This window comes from Aulonocara sp. 'chitande type north' Nkhata Bay, linkage group LG4, assembly GCF_057382095.1.
Source record: "Aulonocara sp. 'chitande type north' Nkhata Bay isolate Kocher_YH1m ecotype deep benthic linkage group LG4, A_spYH_male_GT1.1, whole genome shotgun sequence".
NCBI classification, from domain to species: Eukaryota; Metazoa; Chordata; class Actinopteri; order Cichliformes; family Cichlidae; genus Aulonocara; species Aulonocara sp. 'chitande type north' Nkhata Bay.
In genome coordinates, this window is record NC_141347.1 from 31112019 (window position 1) to 31136005 (window position 23987).

The 23987-nt window shown below is 43.4% G+C and overlaps 1 protein-coding gene across 13 annotated transcripts in view; it reads left to right on the top strand.

The window, feature by feature from the left end:
- The window catches only part of arhgap23a (Rho GTPase activating protein 23a), a 67293-nt gene that overhangs the window by 23597 nt on the left and 19709 nt on the right, over window positions 1–23987 (top strand). For 7 of the 13 annotated variants that reach the window (XM_086289865.1, XM_086289866.1, XM_086289869.1 and 4 more), the window contains exons 1-6: window positions 8501–9162; window positions 16293–16496; window positions 19591–19615; window positions 20812–20904; window positions 21701–21779; window positions 22516–22576. In XM_086289865.1, coding sequence (XP_086145991.1) covers window positions 8920–9162; window positions 16293–16496; window positions 19591–19615; window positions 20812–20904; window positions 21701–21779; window positions 22516–22576 — 705 coding nt within the window. In that variant the 5' untranslated portion in view covers window positions 8501–8919. Of the gene's footprint in view, window positions 1–7419; window positions 7566–8500; window positions 9163–16292; window positions 16497–19590; window positions 19616–20811; window positions 20905–21700; window positions 21780–22515; window positions 22577–23260; window positions 23520–23987 lie in introns of those variants that run through there. The other 6 variants (XM_086289867.1, XM_086289868.1, XM_086289877.1 and 3 more) reach the window with 4 other exon arrangements.

Sequence of the window (23987 nt, forward strand, 5' to 3'; positions counted from 1 at the left end):
CCAGGGCTGATGGAGGCAGTCAAGCAGGCCATCTCGCTAGCTCTAATAAACACTCTGACTCCTTTCTGCAGTCGTCTTTCTCTTTCTTTTTTAACTGCCTCGCTCAGTTTCCCAACCTGGCTTAGCATCGCCTCCACCACGCCCCACATGTTGGACCGCCGCCTGGTTTTTGTCCCCCCTAGGGCTGAAGCTTAAGTTCAGCTTCAGCCAAGGAGAACAGCAACGTCATCTCCGAGTCCCAAAGTTATAATTTTCATCTGTTAATTATACAGAAGCAGAGATGAGCTAAATATATACATGTGGGTCTGAAGAGGGAAGCAACCGAGAAGAGGGGGCTCAAAGTACGGCCGCGCTTCTTCCAAACGCGGGCGAGGGGGGTGGAGAGAGTCAAAAGGCCTGCTGGAGCCCTGTGGTTTTCTGTTGCTGAGGCCTGCTTCTGAAAACAACCAGGAAAGAAAGAGAAGAAAAGGGAAAAAGAAGGGAGGGGTAGCAAGGGAGGGCATCTTACTGCAGTGGAGCTCCGACGTGACGCTCTGATTGCTCCCAGCGGTTGTGGTCAGTACAGTGGAGCGGTGAGGGGTGGGGAATACAGTGCAAGGAGCAAAGTTAGCTCTCTGCCAGATGTCGTCATAGATCCCGTCAGTATCAGAAGACTCGTTATACGGTACAGCTGGGAATTTACCTGATAAAACCCAGCCGTCGCCTCATAGTGGCTTTCAGAAGCAGCAGGATGTGGCTGTTGTTTCGGTCCTCTTTGTTTCATGTTCTTTGGCTAAGCGTGAGGGGATGGGACATGACTAAAAACACCGTGGAAAGAGAGCAGATCTTTAGCAGGAACCAGTGTGTTTTGATTTAAGCGTTCTTGGTGACTGCTCGGCCGTCACACATCTTTCATGCATCAAAAGGTGGAACGTTTTCAGACTTCCAGATTTCAGACATGTCTGAAAAGAGAGGAAGGATCTAGCATTCACACCTGGCTCTTTAAAATGAGCCAAGTGGTTTTACAGTCTGAGAGTCTTAAAGTTCAGACCTATAGTAACTATTAAGGTCAAACATAGGCAACTTGATAGTATTCATGGCAACTTTGAGCTGTAATTATCATCTATTTAACATGCCATTCCCTCTCACCCTTCACTAAAAATAAGCGGACACAAAAAGTTAAACTGTTAATGCATGCATGAAATATCCAGTAAGAGACGAAGCTTCTTCTTCATTTTAGTTCCGTTTTATTATCGAAGTGACCTGAACATAAAACATGCAGTCGACTAGAGGAGCCACTTCTCGTTAATTAGGTTAAAGTGGAGCACCGTCTCTCCACTTAGTGTATGTCATAGTGTGTGTGTGTGTGTGTGTGTGTGTGTGTGTGTGTGTGTGTGTTTTGCCTGTATGCGTCATCGCTCTTTATCACATGCACAAATAGAAACCATCTTTTCCTTCATACATCCAGGTTTGATCCCATGCAATATGGCCTGCGGGTCTCTCCTTGCTATGAAAAATTTATAGCCACGAGAGACCCACCCATTAAATTTGAGAAGTATAAATGCGACACTATCAGATGTTGAAACTTTTTGAATTTGCTTCCAGAAAGCCCGTCCAACAAAGTTCAGACGGGGAGAGCAAAAGCCTGCAAAGATTGTGTCATGTTAAAACAAAACACCGGCCAACAACATGAAGAAGATCATCCCAGTGGAGCTGAGGACGTTACATGTAATTGGAGGAGAAGTTCATCACTGTGGAAGACTTAAGAGGCATTCACACAACTATATATGGGGATTAAATAAAGATTCAGATAATCTGAATCTTGTAAACTGCCTGTGGATGGTTTTGATATTCAGGCTGTTTACAGGAAAATCATTTTATAGATCCAGGAGCATTTTTGAAAACCATGTCAATGAATAGTTGGTTCTTTTATCGTAAGCGATGCAATTCAAACACACTCAGAAACAGTGACACTTACTGTGTGCCTGAGATTATTTTTAGGGGTTTTCATGGCTTACTTGCACATCTGTGAAGGCAGCATTAATGCTGAATGATACATACATGCTGCAATTCCGCCAGCATGCTTTTCAAGACAATACCAAGATATTGTCCATGTGCTCAGTTTGCCTGCCTGCAACCCAAACCTGTTACTCATTAGCAGAATTTGACGACTTATTTAAAAAATCTATACCAGAGGAGTCCCCAAACTCTTGAGTATTTATTTGCTTTAAAGAGTACACCTCTCTTCCCAAGCAATCCCAGAATTCTGTTAAAAGAAGAGGTGATGTGCACGTTTTTGGAACGCGAGTTGGAAAACAGGGCAAAAATCCATAGGATAGATTATTCTCAACACTCACTTACACATCTCTTAGTGTGTTTAATCATTTGTCAGCAGACTGTCTGTTAATGGATTCATTTCTTAGCCTTTAATTAGCTTGATTGAGCAAAGAAGTGACATTTTTGTGGTTTAGCCTCCAGCCGTGCAGTCTGGACTGTCGTCGTTTATGTGCTGCGTTATTTAAATGAAACAATAGAGGAGGTATTTAGAGGAGGTATTTAGAGTGCGTCTCTGCGTAAATACGCGCCTGCGCCGCCGCTGTCTGAGCCCAGATGTTTAAATCGTCCTCTCCTGTCTCCTCTCCATCTGCTCTCTTCAACTTCCTGACTCTTGCTTCTGCTTTAGATCACTCTCTGTCCTCATTTTTTATTCCCTCCAAGTTTCCCCCCCTTTACCCCGGTGTTCGCTCTCCAACATCTGTCAAAGCCCCCACCCTTTCGTGTTCTGCTTCCTGCTCTGTATCGGGCATTTTTGTCCACGTAGATGCTTTGTAGGCCGGCGGGCTGACTCATGTATCCCAGCGTTCCCTTGTGGCAGAAGTAGCACAATAGGCACATTTTTTGTGTTATAATTTCCAAAAAATGGGTTATATGAATGAATCATATAAATTGAATTAATGAATCAATTCTTGTGAAAAGGAGCAGATTGTCACATTTGGGAAGCTGGAGTCCTAGTCCACCTAGTTAAATGATTTAAGAAGTTATTATCAGTGCTAAATGATTACCTGTGATTTAGGTCCCTAATTGAGATTGTGTTGTTACTATCAACTTATCTGATGTGTTAAGCCAGCCGAATGATTGTTGATTAACACTGCAGTAAAAGAGTGACATGCTATAACACTGAAAGCCAAAGATTCACTGGTTTGGCAGGTTTTGTAAGACTTCCGTTATGATACACCACAGCTTCAGATTTCACGCTGTTGGGCATCAATGTTTTTTTACTATTTTCGGGACTAAACAGACATTAATCTTAACCTGGTTAATTATAGAAATAATCTTTTTGTGGCCTGTTTTTAAAGCAGTGTAATGTCGGTTCAGATTAAAAGCTTGACTCATATCAGTAATTACAGACTTCTTGTACATTATTAGCTTCATGGAGCTAATAATATCTTAAGTGTGTGAGTGAGTGGGCGGGAAAAGGTGACTAAAGAGTTGATATTTCAGTTCTCAGCCAGCTCACTTGGGCTGATGTCATGTGGAGTACATGCATAATGCAGTGGGTTTAACACAGAAGACGCTTCTTCTGGTTTGCAGATTTGAGTCATGCATTGTTGTTGTTGTTGTTGTTGTTGTTGTAAAAGTCCTCTGGCCAGTCAGGGAGGGTTAGACCACCCCGGTACCACCTCAGCTGTGTGTTGATTAGATATCTGACCCTTGCACGTTTCGTCTCGCTCTGCACCTGCTATCGTCTCAGAGCTTCGCACAACAGAGACCACAACAGGTGTGACCTCCCTAATGTCCAGCCACAGTCTCCCACCCCGAGCTTATCCATTTGTAACTCATTTACAACCACGAATCGCAGATAACGGCTTATAGGTCGGCTTCTTGCACTTCCTCGCCCTGGGCACACACTCATGCCACCTATTGTTGTAAAACTTTACATTTACTTGTAGCTCATCACCCTTTGCTCTATCCCCTGCGGCCCAGTGCCCTCTGGGCTTTTCCCCCCACCCATCTGCTTTTAGACCCTGGGTTGCAGCTGCCCTCTAGTGTCTGCTGTCTGCTCACTACATCATGAATGCTGTTACAAAGGCCTATAGGTTCCATGGCATGGGGATTTACTGGAGATTAAAGTTAAAATTAACCATCTTAAAACAGCTACATCCCCTTTTTTCACACAAGCGCTTGCTTTTGTACAATCCACTTCAGCAGATTACGCTTAATGTCTGTCTAGACGGAGAAATCGACTCCATGCTGATGCCATCTAGAGCCAATTATTGAACCGCTACATGTGAAATGTGCTCTAACAAAACTTTTATTCACTCATTCTTTTATTAAAATAGCCTCATGTTTCATAACTGTAGATTATATTTAGTTAAACCTAAGAAATACTGAGGCACAGAAAAGTTTTTCACAGCCGCTTTGTGAACACTCTTTTAAATGTTTTCTTAAAGCACAAAGGCAAAAACAAAAGTCCCCAATTCTTGGTGGGAAAATGGAAAAGACAAACAGCTTTGTTTAAGGAAAAAGTGTGGCTTTGATTTGTTTGTTACTCATCTTGGGGGACCCCCTCGGAGCTTGGTAACCGTGGCGGTGCATCGGGCATATATTTGTGGTAAAATCTGAATCATTCCTTAGTTTCCAGTGTGATGACACAGATAACTCATGTGGGCTCCTTTATCGCCTTTCCTGGCACATGTTGAGTGTGTCACCGGAGTTTGTGTCACCGGAGTTTGTCTCACCAGAGGCGACGGGATTTTCCTCAAGGGTTTCCAGACGTCAGATTATAATGATATTAAAGTTCTTTATCTATGTATTGTCTTTGTTGTGTCAGTCATTGTAAGCATCAAACCCCGTCTGTCCTTTTCTGACCCTTTTTGTGCCTTTTCTTGCAGCCTGTGTTTAGAGAAGACACCCTACGGTTGTGTCTGCAGCGCGGTTTGTTAGCGACAGGCCAACCAAGCGCTCAGTCAGCACTCTGAATGGCTTCACTCTGCTCTTTCTTGCCTTTTTTCTCCTCATCACAGCTCTGTTTTGTAGATGCAGCAGAGAAGAGACAGACTTTTGTTTTGCCTTGCGAGGAAGCTGCAGTGGGGAAAACAAAAAGGGTAGGGAGGCCACTGTGTGTTAATCGGTTGGCTCACTGTCATGATCCGACTATGAGAGGGATTAAAACATATCGCCAGACTAATCTGTCCCTTACACCAGCGGGCAGTTTTCACTTTCCACAGATGTGTTTGTTGTCGGAGAGCAGTGAGGGGCAGAGACGTCGCTCCTCTGAGAGCTGCGGTGCATGTCGGGCTTTGATTTCCTGACATTTCCAGGAGTTTTGCGCTCCCAGGTTAAGATCTAAAAGAAACGGGGGGAAGAAAAAACCTCGAGTGCTGTTTACTGAGCATTCAAATCGTTACAAGTTAGATAAAAAAAGGTATGCTGTTATGATTTAAATTAAGCCCATATGCAGGTGATGTCTGCCTGCTCGGGCATGTTTCGGCTAACCAGTAGACCATGTGCTTTTGTTCGAGCTCCTCACGTGTGGCTCACATCAGATAAACTGTAACTCAATGCCTTTATTTTCATTTTTCTTTTGCCAGCCATCTCTCTTTTTTTCTCACTTAACCTCCTGTTTTTGTAAGTGCCGTCATGGTTCATGAAAGGGTGACCGAGAGAAAGAGAGGGTGTGAGACAGCCAGAAACCTTTTGTTTCCAAATTAGGCACTCCTCCCGCCTCACTAAAACTAACTGTTATTGTAAAAAGTGCCATATGAAATCCCACCTCAGTGCTGCCGCTTTGAAATGGATGCAGATTTTAAATCCCCGTCTGGCTTTTTCTTTCTCTCGCATCTCCCCCTCCTGGTGATGAATCGGACCTCCCCATGGTGATCCAGCAGGGCGGTTCCGGGTGGTGCATTGAACCCGAAGCTCTGGTCTGAACCACAGAGAGAAGACAAACCCCCCTACAGCCACAGCCTTCTGACTTTAAGTGGAACCATAATTACATAGCCTAGTGTATTTATACTCAGCAGTGACTCAGTGGGACATGTGGCATGTGCTTGTGTGTATGCATGTGCACAAGAAAACCAGCCTTTTGTATTCACATGTAACTGGTTTCTGTGTGTGTGCCTGTGTGTGTAAGTGAAAGTCTACTGACTCAATAAACTAACTGGGGATAAAGTGAGGTGTGGATCCACCTCAATGTAGTTTGTTATTTTTGCAGGAAAGATCATTAAAAGAGCCACTATGTAACTCTTGGAAGTAGAAAAATAGAAAATGTGTGACGCCCATAAAAATGAGGTTCGTTATTATGATGACGTACGAATTAGAAGCAACTATTAAGGATGCATATCAGTCATGCAGTGCAAGCGCCTTGCTGCTTTAATAGGCCTGTTGCTAACATGCAAAAAATTGAACAAGATCAGATGTTTGCATGCTGTGTATAAATACATGGAGCTTATTAATAAAAAAAAGCTTTTTAAAGCCTTTCCAATGTTTGCTGTAATGCAAAATTGAGAACATGAAGCGCATGGCCTGCGAGTGATATGTGGGTGACTGCAGGCCAATTATAACATTCTGGACTCTTGATCAAAGATCTCCCATAATGTAAATCAGTTTTATTGTAAATAAATTACTCTTTACATCATTCAATGACTGATCCCACAGACTGCGCATAAAACATGGTTGTATTGAACGCAGGACCACTGCAGGGATCTCGAAGTGATCACATCTGGATGAGAGGGTAGCTAGCTTGATTAGCAAAGCGATTATCATCACACAGATACTTGTGAAAGAATGATGCACAGAAACTAAACTGCTTGAATTTCATTCACCAAAACTGGCGTGTAGACTTTGACTGACTGTTGTCCTGTCACTCAATGTTGCATAATTTTACACCATAATGAAATTTAAATTGGTAAGTAGAGATGTAGAGAAGGGAGACGTTAACTTCACAGTTAAGGAAGTATCTTTAGCCTTTCCAGATTTGCTTCATTTTTCAGCCTTGCATTTGCAGCCTCACATTGCACAATATCTTAACTTCCTGGAGTAAATGTAACATATTTTCCTAACGCACATGTATACATCCTTGTGTGTTTGCACAAGATTAACAAAAAAAAGAAAAAGTGACCCACACGGAAGAGAAACGCAGGATATCATATTAAAGTGCTAGATGACACCAAAACACTTTGAGTTCATATTTTATATTAACTGTGTTTTATATTTTTTGGTACTTTTATTGGACACGCCACTATTATTCACTCTTCTTGGGGTATGTTTCTGCCTGTGAAAGTAACAGACTCGTTAATTTATCACCTCCTCAGTGAGTATAAACTATCAAAGCCTGCAGTGTGTGTTCTTGTTGGCATAGTGCGACATATCCAGAGGGTACGGTGTTTTTTGCGGATGACGGCCTTCTCCAGTCGAGTTGGAACTTGCCCCGCTGTTCGGCAGGTGAAACCTGTCTAACCTCATCGGTAACGGATGCTCGGCAGGTTAACAGTGACGACAACCGGAGGGGAACGTTGGCTGTCTGTAACAACAACATGGTTACCTGTCTGCCGCTCTCGCACGTACCCTGGACGCCTGGCTGTTTGGTGAGAACTCACCCCTGACTGATTTAGTGGTTTTTAGGTGTCACTGTGTTGTATATGGGTGGATCCTCTGGGAAGGAGTGTGTCTGCACGTGAGAGTGGGAGTATAGGCTTGACAAAGAGGTCATATTGACATCCAGTAGCGACCGTGTTATTTTCAGAGCTTTTACAACCACAGCAGCGCCCGTTGCTCTCCTTCTCTGTCTTTGGCAGCTTTTTTCCATGTTCTCTCATTATCATTCTCCCTCCTCTGTGTTTTCCCCTCCTAACTATAAGAAAAAGGGAGTAGAAGACTAAGCATAGCAGCCGCAAATGTTTTTTTTCCTCTCTCTTTGTGCTGCAAATTGGCCTCTTTCTCTTTTCTCTCCCCTTTGAGTGGAGGGGAGGCGGTGGAGGCAGGGCTGGCTTTTGTGGAGTTTAGCAGCGGGACCAAAGCTCTGTCACTGTGTTTGTGTCGCTCACACACACATATGTGCAGCACACGTGCAGCACAGGAAGGATCCAACGTGGATTTAACCTACCAGCAGCAACCCTACAGGAGATCTCTTCACCTGGACTGTTAACAGCTGACCCGCTCTCGGTTTTTCCCAACGTATGGCTTCAAGAGTTCCGCTTTACAGTGCACAGGTGTTTGTTTACTGATGACAGTCAGACCGGTTCATGTGGAAGGAGTCAGTAACTGTCTGGATACAGTCCGAGTAACAAAAACAAGGACTAAAGAGAAAGCAAAAGAGGAGAAGCAACAGAAAAGCAACAGATCGAGTAGCTGATGGTCGCTGTGATAAAGTAAACATTCGGGATTAAGATGAGAGAGAGATGAAGTTTGTCTGGCACTAGAGGTAGAGAGGGAGGGTGAAAGGAGAGAGTGGGGGCAGTGGGAGGGAGGAGAGACAGAAGATCCAGCCCTCTGGGACAGCAGTTGTGTGTTTTGGGGGGTGGACAGAGTGGCTTTGAATGCAGAACATCACTGGACACCGACAGGAGGGCTGCTGTCAGTTGGTCTCTGTGTGTGTGTCTGTAGTGAAACCAGACCTACCTCTGATCCCTGCACCACACACACACTCCTCTATCTGCTGCCTTTTTCTTCCTCTGGTTTGAACCCCCCAATAGTGCGGATGAGGGTCTTGGAGAGCTGACCGATGGAGGTCAGGAGCGTCAGGCTGTGATGTGTAACTTGTTGGATTAAACTTTCCCGAGGCTCAGCAGCAGCAGCAATGGACTGGAGCCAGGAGGCGTGAAGTTAAATGACTGGAGAATCGGAAGACACTAAAAGCAGCCACCCTGTCTTGGCTCGATTGTAGGTCTGTGTCTGGACACCGTCCAGGACTTTGTGTTGGTGCTTGAGTGTGTGCAGCCCATGTTGGTGGCGAGCGATGCGGATCTGACCAAACTCAGCGCTCCGATGCCCGCTGCTATGCTCCCGTGTCCTGCGCCAGCCGGGTCTGACTGGAGCTTCCAGAACCCGGTGGGGGTGGACTGCAGCTCCCCTGAACCTCGTTGCATTTGGCTGGCGGTTCTACGTGGAGGCACGACCTCGGAGCCACCCACTTCGCCACCTGCCATGCCTATTGGGCACAGCCAGAGCTCTCATCAGCCCAGGGTAAGAAGGGGTCACTGGTCTTCACCCATCTAACGTTAAGATGTGGTGACTGTGGCTAAAAGCATCAGTCAGTGGCTGCTGTTAAATGACAAGTTGAGTCCAAATTAAATGCTTTAGCTAGATAACTTGATGAGGATTTCCAACAATGTATTGATCCCCATCACAGCTTCTAATAGCAAGATGTGAAATTTGTAGGAATTTCCTGTTTTATCTGTTTTTAAAAATAAGATTTATCAGTTAAAACTGTACATTGCTTGTTTGAATAGTTTCTCATAAATTTTTCTGTTGTCAAATGAATTGACCAGATTGCTTATTTAACATACTTCCTGCTAAATCCTCGGCCACTTTACACTCCAAGACATCGGAGATGTTTTTTGTCGTGCTCGTGGTGACTTTTGTGGTTCTCCAGAATTAACACAGCAAACAATGATATCAGCAATACTCTCCAGAAACCGCTGTGTGCAATTAGTCATGCATGTCAGCAATGCTTCTCTGTAACTGTACTCATTGTTTGGAGCCGGTTAACCCCTCAGCTGTTGGTAGATTCTTTAAAGTTTCTGGAGAAATGCCTGTGTTGCCTTCAGGCTCTTTTGTTTTGGCAGGCACACTTTGTTTAGACTTCTTTGAGTGGATCAATATAATTAAGAAAGTGTAGTTTTTACCTACAGTCAAGGTGGCTTTTAGCTGCAGTTGGCCTGCAAAGACCACGTACACACCGGATTATTGAATTTGTTGTGGACTTGTTAATTCTGAACAAAAATATACTTAGAATTATGAATTTAAGATCAGATAAGCTACATTTAGCAAATAAAAATATTTCCCAGCTTACTCACGTTTTCCATCCATTGGATTAGGAATGGCTTGCATATTGACCCTTTTCTTCCTCCTAGGAGCTAATTACTGGCTAAGCACAGTTTAAGGTGGCTTCTAAGTACCACTTTGATCGAGGTGTCATGCAGTTGTACAGCTGTGCATCCCCACCCCCAAGTCCCAAATGCCCTCAGAATTCAGGCCATTACTTCCTCATTTAACCGTGATCATTTATGTGGAATATCACATCTTTTTTCACTGCTTTTTTTTTTTTTTTTTTAATGGTTCTCATCATCCGCTTCCCCCAGACTCATTGACACAGTTTAAAAAATGCCATAATGAGGAATGTAAGTGTGGGGGGAGGAAAAGGAGAGGCTGTACGGACACAGCTGGGACAAACAGACACTGTACACTGTTTACATTTTAGGAGAGGGGGAGGAAGAGCAGTTGCACCTAGCTGTCTCTATCTGTTACTTTAAGTTGAAATATGCACTTCTATTATCTCTCTGGCACATCATATGTCTGGTATCTTGTTCTGCTTTATTATCGTTGAGATTTATTGCGTTTGAGGGATCACAGGATTGGCGCATTCAATTCTTTTTGCATTTTTTTTCTTTACGTTCAGCTGCCGGCACGACCGCAACACCCTCACGAATTGTAAAGGTGAAAATCTGTCATGTAAAAGTGTGATAAAGTGCAGTGTTTTGTTGCACTTTCACCTCTTTGCTAAAGCAAAAAGTCGAGGCAGCGAGGATAAAAAGTCCCTGGTCAGATTTAAACCCACGTCACAGACTAACTGCCATGTGCTGCTGCCCACTCAGCTATCAAGTCATGCTGTAAAAGTTATTCTAAAACCGCTCCTCCTGGAAATGATTCTAGGCCTTGGATTGAATTAAAATAGCTTAAATGAACTTCACTGCTACCAGTGATGCAGGTTTCACTTGGACAAATAGGCATGTTTTGCTATTCAACAGAAAAAAACCCTGTTTAACAGACATTGCATCATCACCTGTTGGCCTGGTTGAACTGGACTGGACTGTGGGGCTGGACTGGTTTTTCAGCAAACATTCTGCATCCACACACGTTCGCAAGTATGGCCCCTTAAACATATTGTTATATAAATTACAGAATCCGCCGGCTTCCTTAAGAGAGTAAAGGTGGATATTCACGTGCACGTCACACATTTGTGAGACATAGGATGCTCGTGGAGGTGCAGAGGTGGGGGAGCGCTCTCTGTGTGTGGCCGGTGAGTCCAGGAATTATCAGGATGAGATGGTTTGGCTTTTTTTCGCGCCGTCCCCTCTCCTGTTCCCTCTTGGCAGCTCGGCTCCGGGCTGCGGACGCAGACAGCTATGACCATCGGGATTAAAGGCTCGTCAGCATTTGTAACAGCCGCAAAGCTCCACTTTTCAAACAGGTTGCAGCTCTCAGCTGTTTAAAAGAGCATTATTGTTCTGTCCTGCTGGGGTTTTAGCAGGAGCCGGGCTCCCTGACAGTCACTGCATTCCTCTGAACTGCTTTACCTCTGGATGGAGCGAGGACAAGAGTGTGTGTCTGTGTGGACGTGTGCTACCCTACACGTACGCTGTTCCCGACGATTATGCCATCAGCTTTACAATATTGTCATGTCCTAGAAAAGCCTCTTAAGACTCAAAAATCCTTTATTACGGGATTTCAGGGGAGATTACCACCCCCGCTGTTTATTTATAGCGTTTTTATTCTCTAATAAAGCTGATGGGGCTCTAAAATTTTGGCGCCGCAATTTAAACATCAAACATTTCCTCTGGATTTTATAGATGCAGCATGCTATGTTGTCCTTGAGCTGCTCCTTTCTTGTCTTATCAGTCCTTCATCTTAATTATATGGTTCTTAATTGAAATCAGGAGGAAAATGTCCTCGGGGAAGAGCCGGCTGCTGCTGCTGTGTGTTGGCAAAGCACACCACTTTACCCACTAAACATTCACTCAAAGGAGGAAGCTGTGGTGTGACATTACAAGCTTTTCTGCATATTCAGTTGTTTCCAATGAAGCATTTTTTTTACTCTTTTTTTAATGACATCATCTACAGGTGATAACAGGATTCTTCAGTTCTCTGTACTCGCTGAAGTTTATTTGCTAATCAGCCTCAGCAGGTAATACTTCTTTTGGCGAAAACAATGTGAAACAGTTTAAGTTCCCACTTGCAGGGCAGGAAATACCAAATGTCTTCTTTTCTCAGCAAAACAGGAGCGAGGTTTCCCTCGTCTGTGCTTCCAGCCTGCGTAGGAAGTCAAGATTAGACTGCAAAACCGCAGATACAATTTTCCAAGTTCCTTGTTGGTTAAACCGAATGTCCTGTCCCGGAGAGGCCTGTCAGCAAGCTTAAACTGTTTTTTAATTTTATTTTGGTAGCGGTGGCAGAGGAAACTGGTCGAATCATGCTCAGAGGGCATGAGAGGGGGTTCGTCTTGTTTTAGGGGGAAAAGGTTGAGTCTAGATTCGGCAGAATGGCCGAGCAGAAACACAGCCCACACAGTCCAGAGCTGCAGAGTGGGAAACTGTCCTCCTGGCTCAGAGACCCAGGCAGACCCTGTGTGTTTTGGGTAATCACAGGGTTCAGTATTCTCAGCGCCGGGAGGGGCCATGTGGTCGAAACCGGCGTGCTGGAGCCTGTCCCTCGCTGGGGCCTGATACTCCTCCTCCTTCTGCGTCTCCTTCTCTCCTCATCCTTCTCGTCTCATTCACTCTATCTGTGCTCCCGCCCCTCCTGTGCCAGTTGCTGTGTGTGTTTCAACTTGTCCAAAATCAACCCGCGCCCTCCAAGGAATTCACTCTGTCTCTTCCTCCTTTCACCCCGTTGCTCTTTCATTTCCTCTTTTTTTTCTTTCCTGGCCTTTTCTTTTTCTTTATCATTTTAATTTGACACTCCAAGCACTCCCCTGCCTTCCTCACGCACCTCTTTATGCGGCTCACATAATAGGCCTCGCTGCATGCCTCTCTAAGAAAATAGAAGGGTTATTTTACATTGTTTAGACTGCCAGACTAAAGATCCAGCTTTGAGAATCTATGGATATCACAGTCTGTGAAACGTGCACATCATATCTTCCAAAATAATCTTTTGTGATCGTTTGGAAAATAGCCAAGATTAATCAAAATTATATTCGTACTTTTAAGTTTAAGCGTTTTAACCAGCAAACATCTTGATGTTTCTGAAAGTAGCCTATAAGTGCAAACTTATTTTTTGGTTTCTTTTTTTTTCCCTCGATGGAATGTGAAATTAGAGGAAAAGAACATGTGCGGTAAATGTCGGCAGAGCCAGGTTTCCATTGCAAGAATAGAAGTGGAGAGAGAGGAAGAAGAGGTGGAAGGGAGGAGAGGTTGGAAGGAAGGAGAAAGAGGGGTGAAGAATGGAAGTGCCTCCATAACTCTCCGTGGTTATATTTGTAGGGTTATCCCGCCCCACAGTGCTGCCCCACTTCCTGCCTCAAGCCTGCCACTTCCTGTTGTTCTGTGGCCATGCGGAGATTTGCCAGGACAGGCCTGTGCGCGTTATTGTACTTGTGTGTAAGCATGTTTATCGGGAGGACAGGAAGCGGAATGTGGGGTGTGCATCTAGATGATGTGGTCTAGAAATACTAACCCACTGACACGAAAACATGTATGCAACATACACAATCACAGAATCTGAAGACGCGCAAAACAGTTTAGGATTTCGACTTTTAAGGGCACACTGACTCATATCTCAGTGTGGTTTGAGTAATCTGAATCTCAGAGCATTCACTCATTTTTCATATCAAGTGACATGCACATCAAATCACACCTAAAATGACATCTGTGGCCTCTGTTGATTCATGGCTTGTACACTCATAAAATAAGTCCCTTTATTAGGGCTGTGCGATATGACCAAAATATGACCAAAACTCTATCGTCCCGATAACGATATAAATCACAAAAATGTAACATTTTCTGTAAATTCTGTGAATCTCGGGCAGCTCGACTTGCGGGGAGTGTTTCCAGCTGCGCGGCATGTAGCTGGAGTGTTTTAACCGATGCATGAAACGATACATTTTTAGACATAAGTTGTAACGGCCGCCGTTTTCTTTGTGAGTATTTATTACACGGCGTGCTGCGGGGAAAAGCCTGTCCTAACGTTTGAGTCTAAGGTTTATTTTTTAGTACCTGGCGGCTCTTTTTTTTACTTCTCATCCGTAAATAATCTGCTCTTTCACGTGATTCAGTTTATTTTGAAAAGTCTCAACAGGATCTTGAGCTTTATTGTGAAAGGTTTATGTGGAACATAAACAAGCGGACACGTGATGGTTTTACCTTCGTTGTTGCTAATGACAAAACAGGTGCTTGTCCCTCAGTAGTGTGGTTATATTAAATATAAGAGAAAGAGAGAACTTTAAGAAATTAATATAGCCACTATCGTGACCATCAAAACGATGAAAAAATATTGCCGTAAACAGTTTATTTTGCGACACCACGAAACAAAAGATAGCGTAAAATGAAACGATAGATCGTCATCCGATATATATCGTTATATCGAACAGCCCTACCCTTTATTGTATCTTTGGGGCTGTAATGGCATGTCACAAAGTGACCTTTGACAGGGGTGTTCATCCCATATTAAATCAATAAAACCTGTGGAAAAAACATCATAAGATAAGTAAAACATCCAGTATACAGATGTTTTTGTTAGTCATTAAATTAGTTCAAATGTGCTGAAGATTCTGTGTGGGGAGTAAAAATTCTGTTGTTGCAGGGTTTTAAAGGCTTATAGCACAAATTAAAAATGTATATTCTATTCAGTTTCATTTATATTGTGCCAAATCACAGCAGCAGTTGCCGCATGCCTTAGTAAATGTGCAAAATCCAGGTGAATGTGAAGGCGGTCAAGCAGGTGGTACTTGTTTGTATCCGTTGACAGTTTTGTGCATTAATGTAACAGTTAGTAGGTGAGAGGTGGATCACATTTACTTTTAATAGACTCCTGTAGCCTTTCTCAGAGTGTATGACGTTAGCATTTAACCAGTGTACGAACTTATTTGGGCAACCTTTACCTCTGTCATCATTTACTTCGTCTAATCTAATCTAATCTTCAAGTAGGATTAGATAAAATGTCATCAATTAATATGGTGTCCTCCTGAGCTCATCGTTGATTTAACCAAAACAGTGCGTAGGCGTAAAAATGTGCGCAATGTGATTTAAGATCCCCGTGCAGCTCCTGGTTTGCTCGTATCAGTGTCAGCCCTCATCTTTAGTTAATGAAAAACAAATCAATGTCTTTTTTTGTCTAAATGATCATTTACTAAGAAGAAAAATGATCCGACTGTTTATAATCTGTCTTTCTGAAACTGTTAAAAATGTTATTTTTGTCTGCAGTGCATTGCATTTTTATGCTGTAGCATCCATCAGTAAGATGCTAAGAAGTTATTTTTACCATCAGTATGCAGAAGATTGCAGCTTTAAACAAAATAAAGCACGGCACGGTGACTGAAAGACCGGGCTGACTTGGTCGGACTAGTCATTACAGTGTTTTAATTTAAGTTTGGGAGAGTGTGAGAGTGCAGGGAGTTCAGTTTTACTAAGAAAAGTTTTGCAGTGACTTGATGTGTGCAGCAGACTTAAGCTGTGAGCTGGCACTCAGATTCCCTTCTTCCTTCTCTCCCTCGCTCCCACTCCTGCCTGTTTGGTCAGGTGATTGTGTTTGACTGACAGATGTGGGTCGATGGGGCAGCAGGCGGGTGATAGTTCTCACGTGTGTCTGTCAGCTGAGCTTGCCGGACTTATTTACTCGGCAGCAGGAATGAGAAATTTAGAGAGCTGTGCTGAAAATCTGCCTTTATTCTCCACGCTCAGAGTCCCTGGATCTTCTCTCCCTATAATAAGACCAAGGTCACTGTAGTCTGAACTGGGTGATACCCGCATTTCCCGCTTGGCCCCGTCTAGATATGGCCTCTTCCTGATAGTCCCCCCTGCCCTCCCCCAGGTGTGTTTATTGACTATTGTTCTGAGGCTGGGTGGCATGCAGAGGCTAGCAGACAGGACTTCACAAGGAAGCTGCTAATGAGCGGTCCGGCAGCGGCGGAGTTAATGTCACTGAGTACAGAGGCACCTTGTGCTTCTCCAGTGAGCCATAAATCTGGACAACTGCAGGTTTTTCTGGAGTGTTGGTACGAATAATGGGAAAGAACTGATATTGCTGACATTTCTGATGCCCGTAAATCTTATTAGAAGCAAATATTCCAGCTTACTAAATGACAAATTGCAGTCATTTCGTATAAAATTGCTTTTCCTGCTGGGGGTAATGTTTTTAACCAGATCTCTTTGTGTTTACAGGCTAAGGGGCGGAGGGATGGTTTCTCCTCAGCCGGTGACAACCCTCGGCCGCCCATGGCGACCCGGCCGGGAAGGGAGGGGGTCGGCATGGGCTGGAAGGGTCCCCGGACGCTGGTCCTCCATAAGAACTCCCAGGGTTTCGGTTTCACATTACGCCACTTCATCGTTTATCCTCCAGAATCCGCTTTGCACACTAACCTCAAGGTGAGAGTCACAGATGTCTGCAGGTCCCTGAAACACTAGAAAATGCCTTAAATGTTAAAGGTGTTTAAAAGTGTTGAATTATGTTATAAAAATACCAGTTGTGCTTCAGGGCTTAGTGTCACAAAGTACTTTGTGTTTGTTTTTATAGTACACATGGTCTCCATTTCATCCTAGCTGGCATTTAAAGGGGTTTCGAAGGCCTTAGCTTTAACTCGCTGAACTCAGGAGAGAGCCAATTTGAGCTCAGAGATAAAGCCAATCATACTGTGGCTGCGGGTCAGCGAGGTTGAGCGGAGCAAAAAATGTACACAAAGACAAAGGGAGAAAACAAGCCTGGGTGATTAGAGACAGCAGAAGACGAAGAAACCGAGCTGTTAGAGGTAGAGAGGCACAAGATCTGGAGACAGAACAAGGACCGGGGCTTAGATTTTACTACTTTGAGGAATTAAAAAAAACACCTTCATTTTACTCCTGTTTGTTTCACAGGCCTGTTTTTGTCCCTGGTGAATTCAGGCTTGTTCTGGTGTTGGGAAATGAGCCCGAGTGGTTATTTAGCTGTTTGAGGTGTGGGGGCAAACGTCTCCAGATGTGAAATTGAGGGATGTGGAGGCTGGGGTGGGGTGAGCCAGCTGAAACAAGGCCTCTATTATTTTTATACCACCCCACCATCTAGCAGCTGCTGATAGGAACACGAATTGAATGGGATCTGTTGTCTTATCCTGGTACCACTCACTGGCAGCCGGGCCGTACCATGCCAGCCCTAGACAATAGGCCCACTGCTGGCCTTTGCCTCATTTCTGCCCTTGTCTCCTCTGCCTCAGAAGGGATCACATGTTGTTTTTTGGACAATTAGACTCACAGATCTTTCTGTTCTTATCTGAAGAGGCTTCATGGAAACCTCCCAAATTAACCTCTTAGTGTCCAATTAGTACAGATTCACAGGGTCTGTGACTCATTCATGCTCTCGATTTATAGGTCCACAGGTCGTCTGGGTCGTGGTTCTAACAGGACCCTTCAGCGTCTTCACAACCTTCTCTTGACACTTCCTCTTATTAGGATGTAACTTGATTTTTATTCACTTTGGAAAAAAACAATATTTTATTTAATGTGAAATGAAGTGAACTAAAAAAAGAAGTAACTACAGTACCACAGATTTCTTTGTTACTTAATTTCTTTGCTTATTTACGCTGTGTAGTGTCAAAGTACTTGTTACTGAGTTACAGCATACAGCAGTCATACTATTGCCATACATATAAGCTGAAATAAACAAAAGTACTCATTCAGATAGGGAGGACATACACTGGATCTATTTTTAGATGCTAGCTCCTTTTATTATTTATTATATCCTGAAGCCTGTAGTAGAAGATGTGAAAAACAGCTCTGCTTTTGTTACCTGGTCAAAATTCACTCATTCTGAGGAGACATTTGGGTGGTCTGTGGTCTTTAGCTACCAGCCTTGTGTTTCTCGGCACATTTTGCACATTGCTGTCACATTTCTTTCCTTACGAGCAATAAATTCCAAGCAATGCACATATTTGCCACCGTTGAACTGGGAACTGAGGAGACTGTTTTTGGAAGGGTTTATGTACCTGCATAACCATTTGATCAAGGAGAAGTTTCTTGGATCGAGAGGTCAAAGTTCAGTCGCTTTCCTCGGACTTCCATGACCTGGATGACTGAGAACCTCCCCAGATAACTATCCGTCCAGTAACTTTGATCTTAATACTGAATTTTGGACCAAAAGTGTGTTACATTACATTAAAGTAACACGTTATTAGTGTGATGATACAGTGAAGAATTGCTGTTTTATTATCACTGAAAACTGGGATGTACCTTGTGAGCAACAGGATGGATACGGATGCATTTTTGTGTAGGTTTAGAGTCTTTTCAATCCAGTGCCAGACATCCGCATAAATTAAGGGATGAGTCATTTTCCAGATGTATAGAATCCCTAGCATAGACTTTTGTGTCCACCTCTTCCCATCTCCTTCCGGATGTGGTGAAATTAGGACTGGCCGGGTGGTGAGTGTCCCCAGCTATGAGTTCTATTCTGGGGTCGGCAGCTATCCTTTCTCTGCCTCTAAACCCTCCACCATTGTCTGCAGAGCCCGGAATGAGCCCACTCAGCGCAGGATAAAGCCCGGCAGCAGTCAGCCCACTGTGCCCCTGCCCACAAACTGTCCACTCAGCTTAGTGTGTGTGTGTGTCTGTGCGTGTGTGTGTGTGAAGGTGATCAGAGAACCTGCAGCTATCAGATCTCACCACCTCGTTTCTCACTGTCCCCGCCTTTATTTACTCGCTGTGTGTGTGATGTCATGAGCACCTGCAGATTGTCAAACCAGATAGTCAGTGTCTGTGCTGGATCTGCAACATTAAGAGCTCATGAAAACAAACAGGTCGGTGTCAGGAGGTTTGGCATAAATTGTCAGTGAAGTCACCGACACGTGAGGGAAAGCTGTAAACAGTTGATCTTATCCTTCCACATTTTGGTTTCTGTTCAGAAAAAGGTCACCTGGGGTTGAGAACTGTGGCCAAAGTTAGAAGCCGTATGCTGCTGAAGTGTCTGTGTTTAAATCAGGAGTATGAGGGCCCTGTATGAGGCCTTTCTACTACATGATGTAAACCCCGAATCATCACTTGGTAGCATTCCTGCCTGGAAAAGTAGTGATAGCTTTTGTTTTTCCCCTCAGTTTTGTCTAAAAGTTGAATGCTGAATGGGCATGAAAAAAAAAGCACTTTATTATTGGTTGCAAAATTTTCCATGTGGCACAGCCAGTTTCCGTCCTGCAAATCTTTGTATATGGTCAATTTTGTGATAGTGTCTGAAGTAGCAACTTTTCCCACATTTCCAAAAGTAAAACCTTTTTTTTTTTAAGCTCAGCGCTTGCGTTGCATCACATGTCGACCTTTCTGTGCATGTGGAAAAGTTTACCCCTCGCTATCAGATCTCTCTCATCTAGAACTTCTTAAACGCGGCCAAAGACCATCTCAGCAAATGTGTTTGTAATTACTAGGACAACAATAAATGTCTCTTACAGGAATTTTACGCTTTAAATTTGCTCTAATATGTGTAATTCTGTCTTTCTGTTTGCAGGATGAGGAGAACGGTAACGGAAAGGGTGAGCTGCCTCTATTTTTTGCCTTCTCAGTCTTTTATTAGTGCTCCAGTTAAAGCTTACTACAGGGATAGGGATAATGATGATGTAATTGAGGCAAGACCCTACTGTACTTCCCTCATGTCTCGCCTGCTCTGCAGCCTTTATGCGCCACCTACAGGACGCTATCCAGTACTACATCTAAAAATCCACCTGCAGTTAGACTTCTGGTTCTCCAGCTTTTTCTAGTTTTCTTGACTTGAGATGCTGAAAAAAGTGTGAATATTTATCAATAAATATCAATAAGAAATTTAATTTTACATAAATAAACATGCAGTAGTATAAGCAAACTCTTATTTATTTTCCCTGAAAAAAATTTACCTTACTTTTGCAACCCACAGTCTGACAACCTCTGAGTTAGATGCTCATGGACGTATTTACTCGTCTGAAAAAGTGCTACTTTCAGCTGCTACCTGGTTCACTCGGGGTTGGGACAGAAGGTAGCTCTGCATATGTGAATTGGAAGAATTCAACAGGAGATGCTCTTCCTAACACAACCCACGAGGCATTTGTGCCTTCTCCCGGGATTCACCTGACGAGGGAGTTTTCACTCGTGAGGTGAACGCGTAAACAACTACACTGTGGAGCCACGTCGCTCGTGTCAAAAACAAACCCTTAACAAATATCTGATGGGCGCTGGTAGAAAGTGTCAGCAGTAACTGTTCGTAGGTGTAGCGCAGCAGAAGGGGAACAGATTTGTTTGAGCCTGCAGCTTTACTCGGCGCTTCTGAAAGATTTGTGGGTGTAGCGCTTATCAAACAACCAGCCTGGCGTGGACTCCCAGGTGATATTCATGAAGTAATCGCAAAACAAATACATCAGAGAGTACATCTGTATATCAATGTCATGTCTGCTTAGATATGCATGTGAATTTACCCAAATGAGTTCATGCAAAAAATGTAAACTAATGGATTGTTGTACTGTGCACCTCCAATACAGAATGGCATTTTATCTATGTTATTTTACTATTATTTACTATTTGACTATTGTTTACAATATTTGGATGATTAATAATATTATATAATATTATATAATGGTAAATGTTCATGTGTAACAACGTTCATACCCACATGTGGATTTCTTTTTCTTTCCTTGTGCATTAACTGAATCTGTCTATGTCCTGATCTTTGCGCATCCCCTCTTTTCATGTTGTCATTCAGGGTTTCAGAAAGGTCAGTTGGAGCCAATGGACACTATATTTGTGAAGAACGTGAGAGAAAAGGGTCCGGCCCATCAGGCAGGCCTGTGCACAGGTAAAAGGAACACGTTGTGCAGGAGTGAGGATGCCTCGATTTGCATTGGAAATCTGTTCTGCGTGCAGGTCACGTGACGCTGCACGAGCATGCAGAGAGAAGTTGACTAACAATAAAAACAAAGGAGACGAGAGTTATTACAGAACGAGAGCTCAGTGTGTGTGAGGTTTTCCTCTTGTGTATTTCTGTGACAGCAGAGCAAACCAGTACTCGGTGTTAAAGCACCAGCTTGATTTAACGCAAACTGACGCATCCACGGAGTTGCACGCTACCTCAAACGTATGCAAACACACGCCCTGCGAGCACCGCGTATGTGTTTCAGCTTGCATAAAGTAACCGCAAATGCATATAAAATTTGAGCAGGTAGTTATCGGACGCCTTTCCTCAAGGCTTTGGTTCACAAAAGCTGAGCTGTTCTAAACATACCTGTTCTTTATGCTTGAAAGCTATTTTAATTTTATTGATGTACTTTTTTGCCTTTAAGACATAGAACACCACATGAAGTGAAAAAGTGTGAGATTAAGTTCAAGCTGGCTTTTGATGCCACCCAATACAGGTGATTTGCTTAATGTGGTTTTGGTTTTGCTGACTTTAGACAGCCCAGAGTCAATTATTCAAAAAGTTCACTACTTATTTTTCACTCCGGGTCATTATTATTTTGATGTCTGCCTTCAGGGAATTTACCCCTTACCCATTTTCTTTATCATTTCCTCTTGCTTTAAAGGTCAGAGTTTACTGATTCATTGTTCTCAAATGTATTAGTGATATAATATGACAATCTGTCCATGCTGTGCAGGGGATCGTCTGGTGAAAGTGAATGGAGAAAGTATTCTAGGAAAGACGTACTCACAGGTGATCGCCCTCATTCAGAACAGGTAAGAATCCCTTCCTGTGAGCCCCTTCAGAGCCTTTTAAGTGTTGATTTATTGTCCTGTGAGAGAAGTCATAGGAGAGTGACACAAAAAGTGGAGATATGTGCACTGACTCGTGTATATCTTCATGCTTGCCAGCTTACCATCTGGCTATAAGCCGAGCTAGGCAGCAACAGGAATAGCTTGTTTCACCCTGAGATATGAGAATAACCTCATGACAGATCAATGCGACGCATCCAAATCATATCTAATGGCCCAAATGTAATGTAGGAGGGAGTGCGTGACTTCACCTTTACAAATATACTTGTTTAACTGGGCCACAGGTGTTTGTTTTTTTAAATAACATAATTTCATCAGTCTAAATGCTAAAAATTCACACAAGGGCAAAAAAAACATTAACTAAAAAATCCCAACAACCAACTATTCTGATTGGCTTTCTGCCTTTCACGTAGTTTGTTAGTCTTTTGCTGCATATTATGAGTTTTAATGGAAGGTATGAAACATCAAGTGACATACCTCAGTTCAGATTACCCGATGGAACTGATTCATTATCCTCCTGCTCAAATCAGTGCATTCCTAACTGGTATTCGTTTAAGAATAGCTGGAGTTTTTTTTAAGGTTTCTTTTGTATTTGATTTTATTGTATTTTTATTTTAGCTATAACAATCCACAGGTACAAATGTTGCCTCTGAAGTCTTATTCTTGCTCTTGTCTCTTTTTTGTCGCACGTGTCCTGCAGTGAGAGCGTGTTGGAGCTCTCCATTATGCCAAAGGATGAAGATGTGCTTCAGTTGGTAAGTGTGAGTATAAGATTTTTCACACATATTTTACCCCACCCCCACCCCCACCTCAAATACACACACAAAATAAACCCACACATATTACATGCATTATTTTAGGACACTGCAGAAGTCTGCAGAGATGATTCACAGCGTCACTGTTGAAGAATTTCAAGATTTTGTTAGACTGGTTGCAGAGTGACTCACAGGCTCTCCGCTCTGTGTTTAGATTACAACACATGATCATTTAAAACCACTGGTATCTGTCAAAGTTTGTGCTTGGGGAAAAAAAAACCAACCCAAAAACTCGGTTGTCGCTCACACACCCATGTTCCGTAAAACACATTTTTATCGCTCCACAGGTTGCTCTTCCACAAGATCCAACATGCATCGTTAAATGCCCCTCCCATTAACCTGGAGCAACTCGTCAACACACACAAACACCAGATGAGCTGATTTAACTGGTCTTTCTCACAGATGCAGAAACATCACCGTTCCTCCCAGAAATGCCCCAAACTGCCCTCTCCTTCCAAGCGTCCTGCCGTGTCTTAATATTATAAACCCCCTCCTCTGTTGTCTCGCTCCTCCCCTCGCTGCTACGCCTGTCTTTGCTGCATTCCTAGCATGACCTCACCAATCCCGCGCACCTCCCTCCACACTCCCACAGGGTGGAGTAAGATGAGGAGGAGGAGAGAGGGAGTTTGGAAAGATCTGAGAGAGGCAGAAATAAGTCGATAGAGCAGATAGAAAAGTCACAAATACAAAGGAAAAGAAAAGAAGTTAAAGTCTGGATGTTTTAGGACGAGGACGCGGTACAAAATGAAGAGCAGAATGTTTTAGCTGCAGAGCTGTCGCATCCGCGGTGTTAGTGAGCTCTTCTTTTTCTGCTTGTGTGGCTTCGGTCTTAACGCACAAGCTGTGGAAAGGCTCTGGATTCTGTTGGACAGCCTAAACGTTTCATTAGGTAAACCTTTAAAAGTGTCAAACTGATTTAAAATGTCTTTGTCATGCGAGTTTAAAAATAACTGGAAGTAGGTGTGTTTTTGGTTTAAATATGGCAGTGTGGCCGATTCCTGAAATGATCGGGTAATTTAAAGCTAGTTATTTACATTTGGATTCTCCTAAAGCAGCAAAGTGTGTGTGTGTTTTGTATTTGTTTAGATAACATTAGAGGATACTTTTGTATTTATAGCTAGCTGCAGTGCGGTGAGTGTTGTGGCTTTTTCTCGGGGGAATTCTTCCAGTTTGGTAGCTAGTTTGTGTTTGTGTGGAGAGCCGAGGCCTCGGGGACAAACTGTGGCAATAACTCAGAAGCTTCCCCTTTCAGGCTGTTGTTGTGTGTAAAGCAGCACGACACTGTGCCGTTGTCAAACTTGTTTACAGGAAGAGACCATTTTTATTTAAACTTCTCATTCCACACATACACACACAG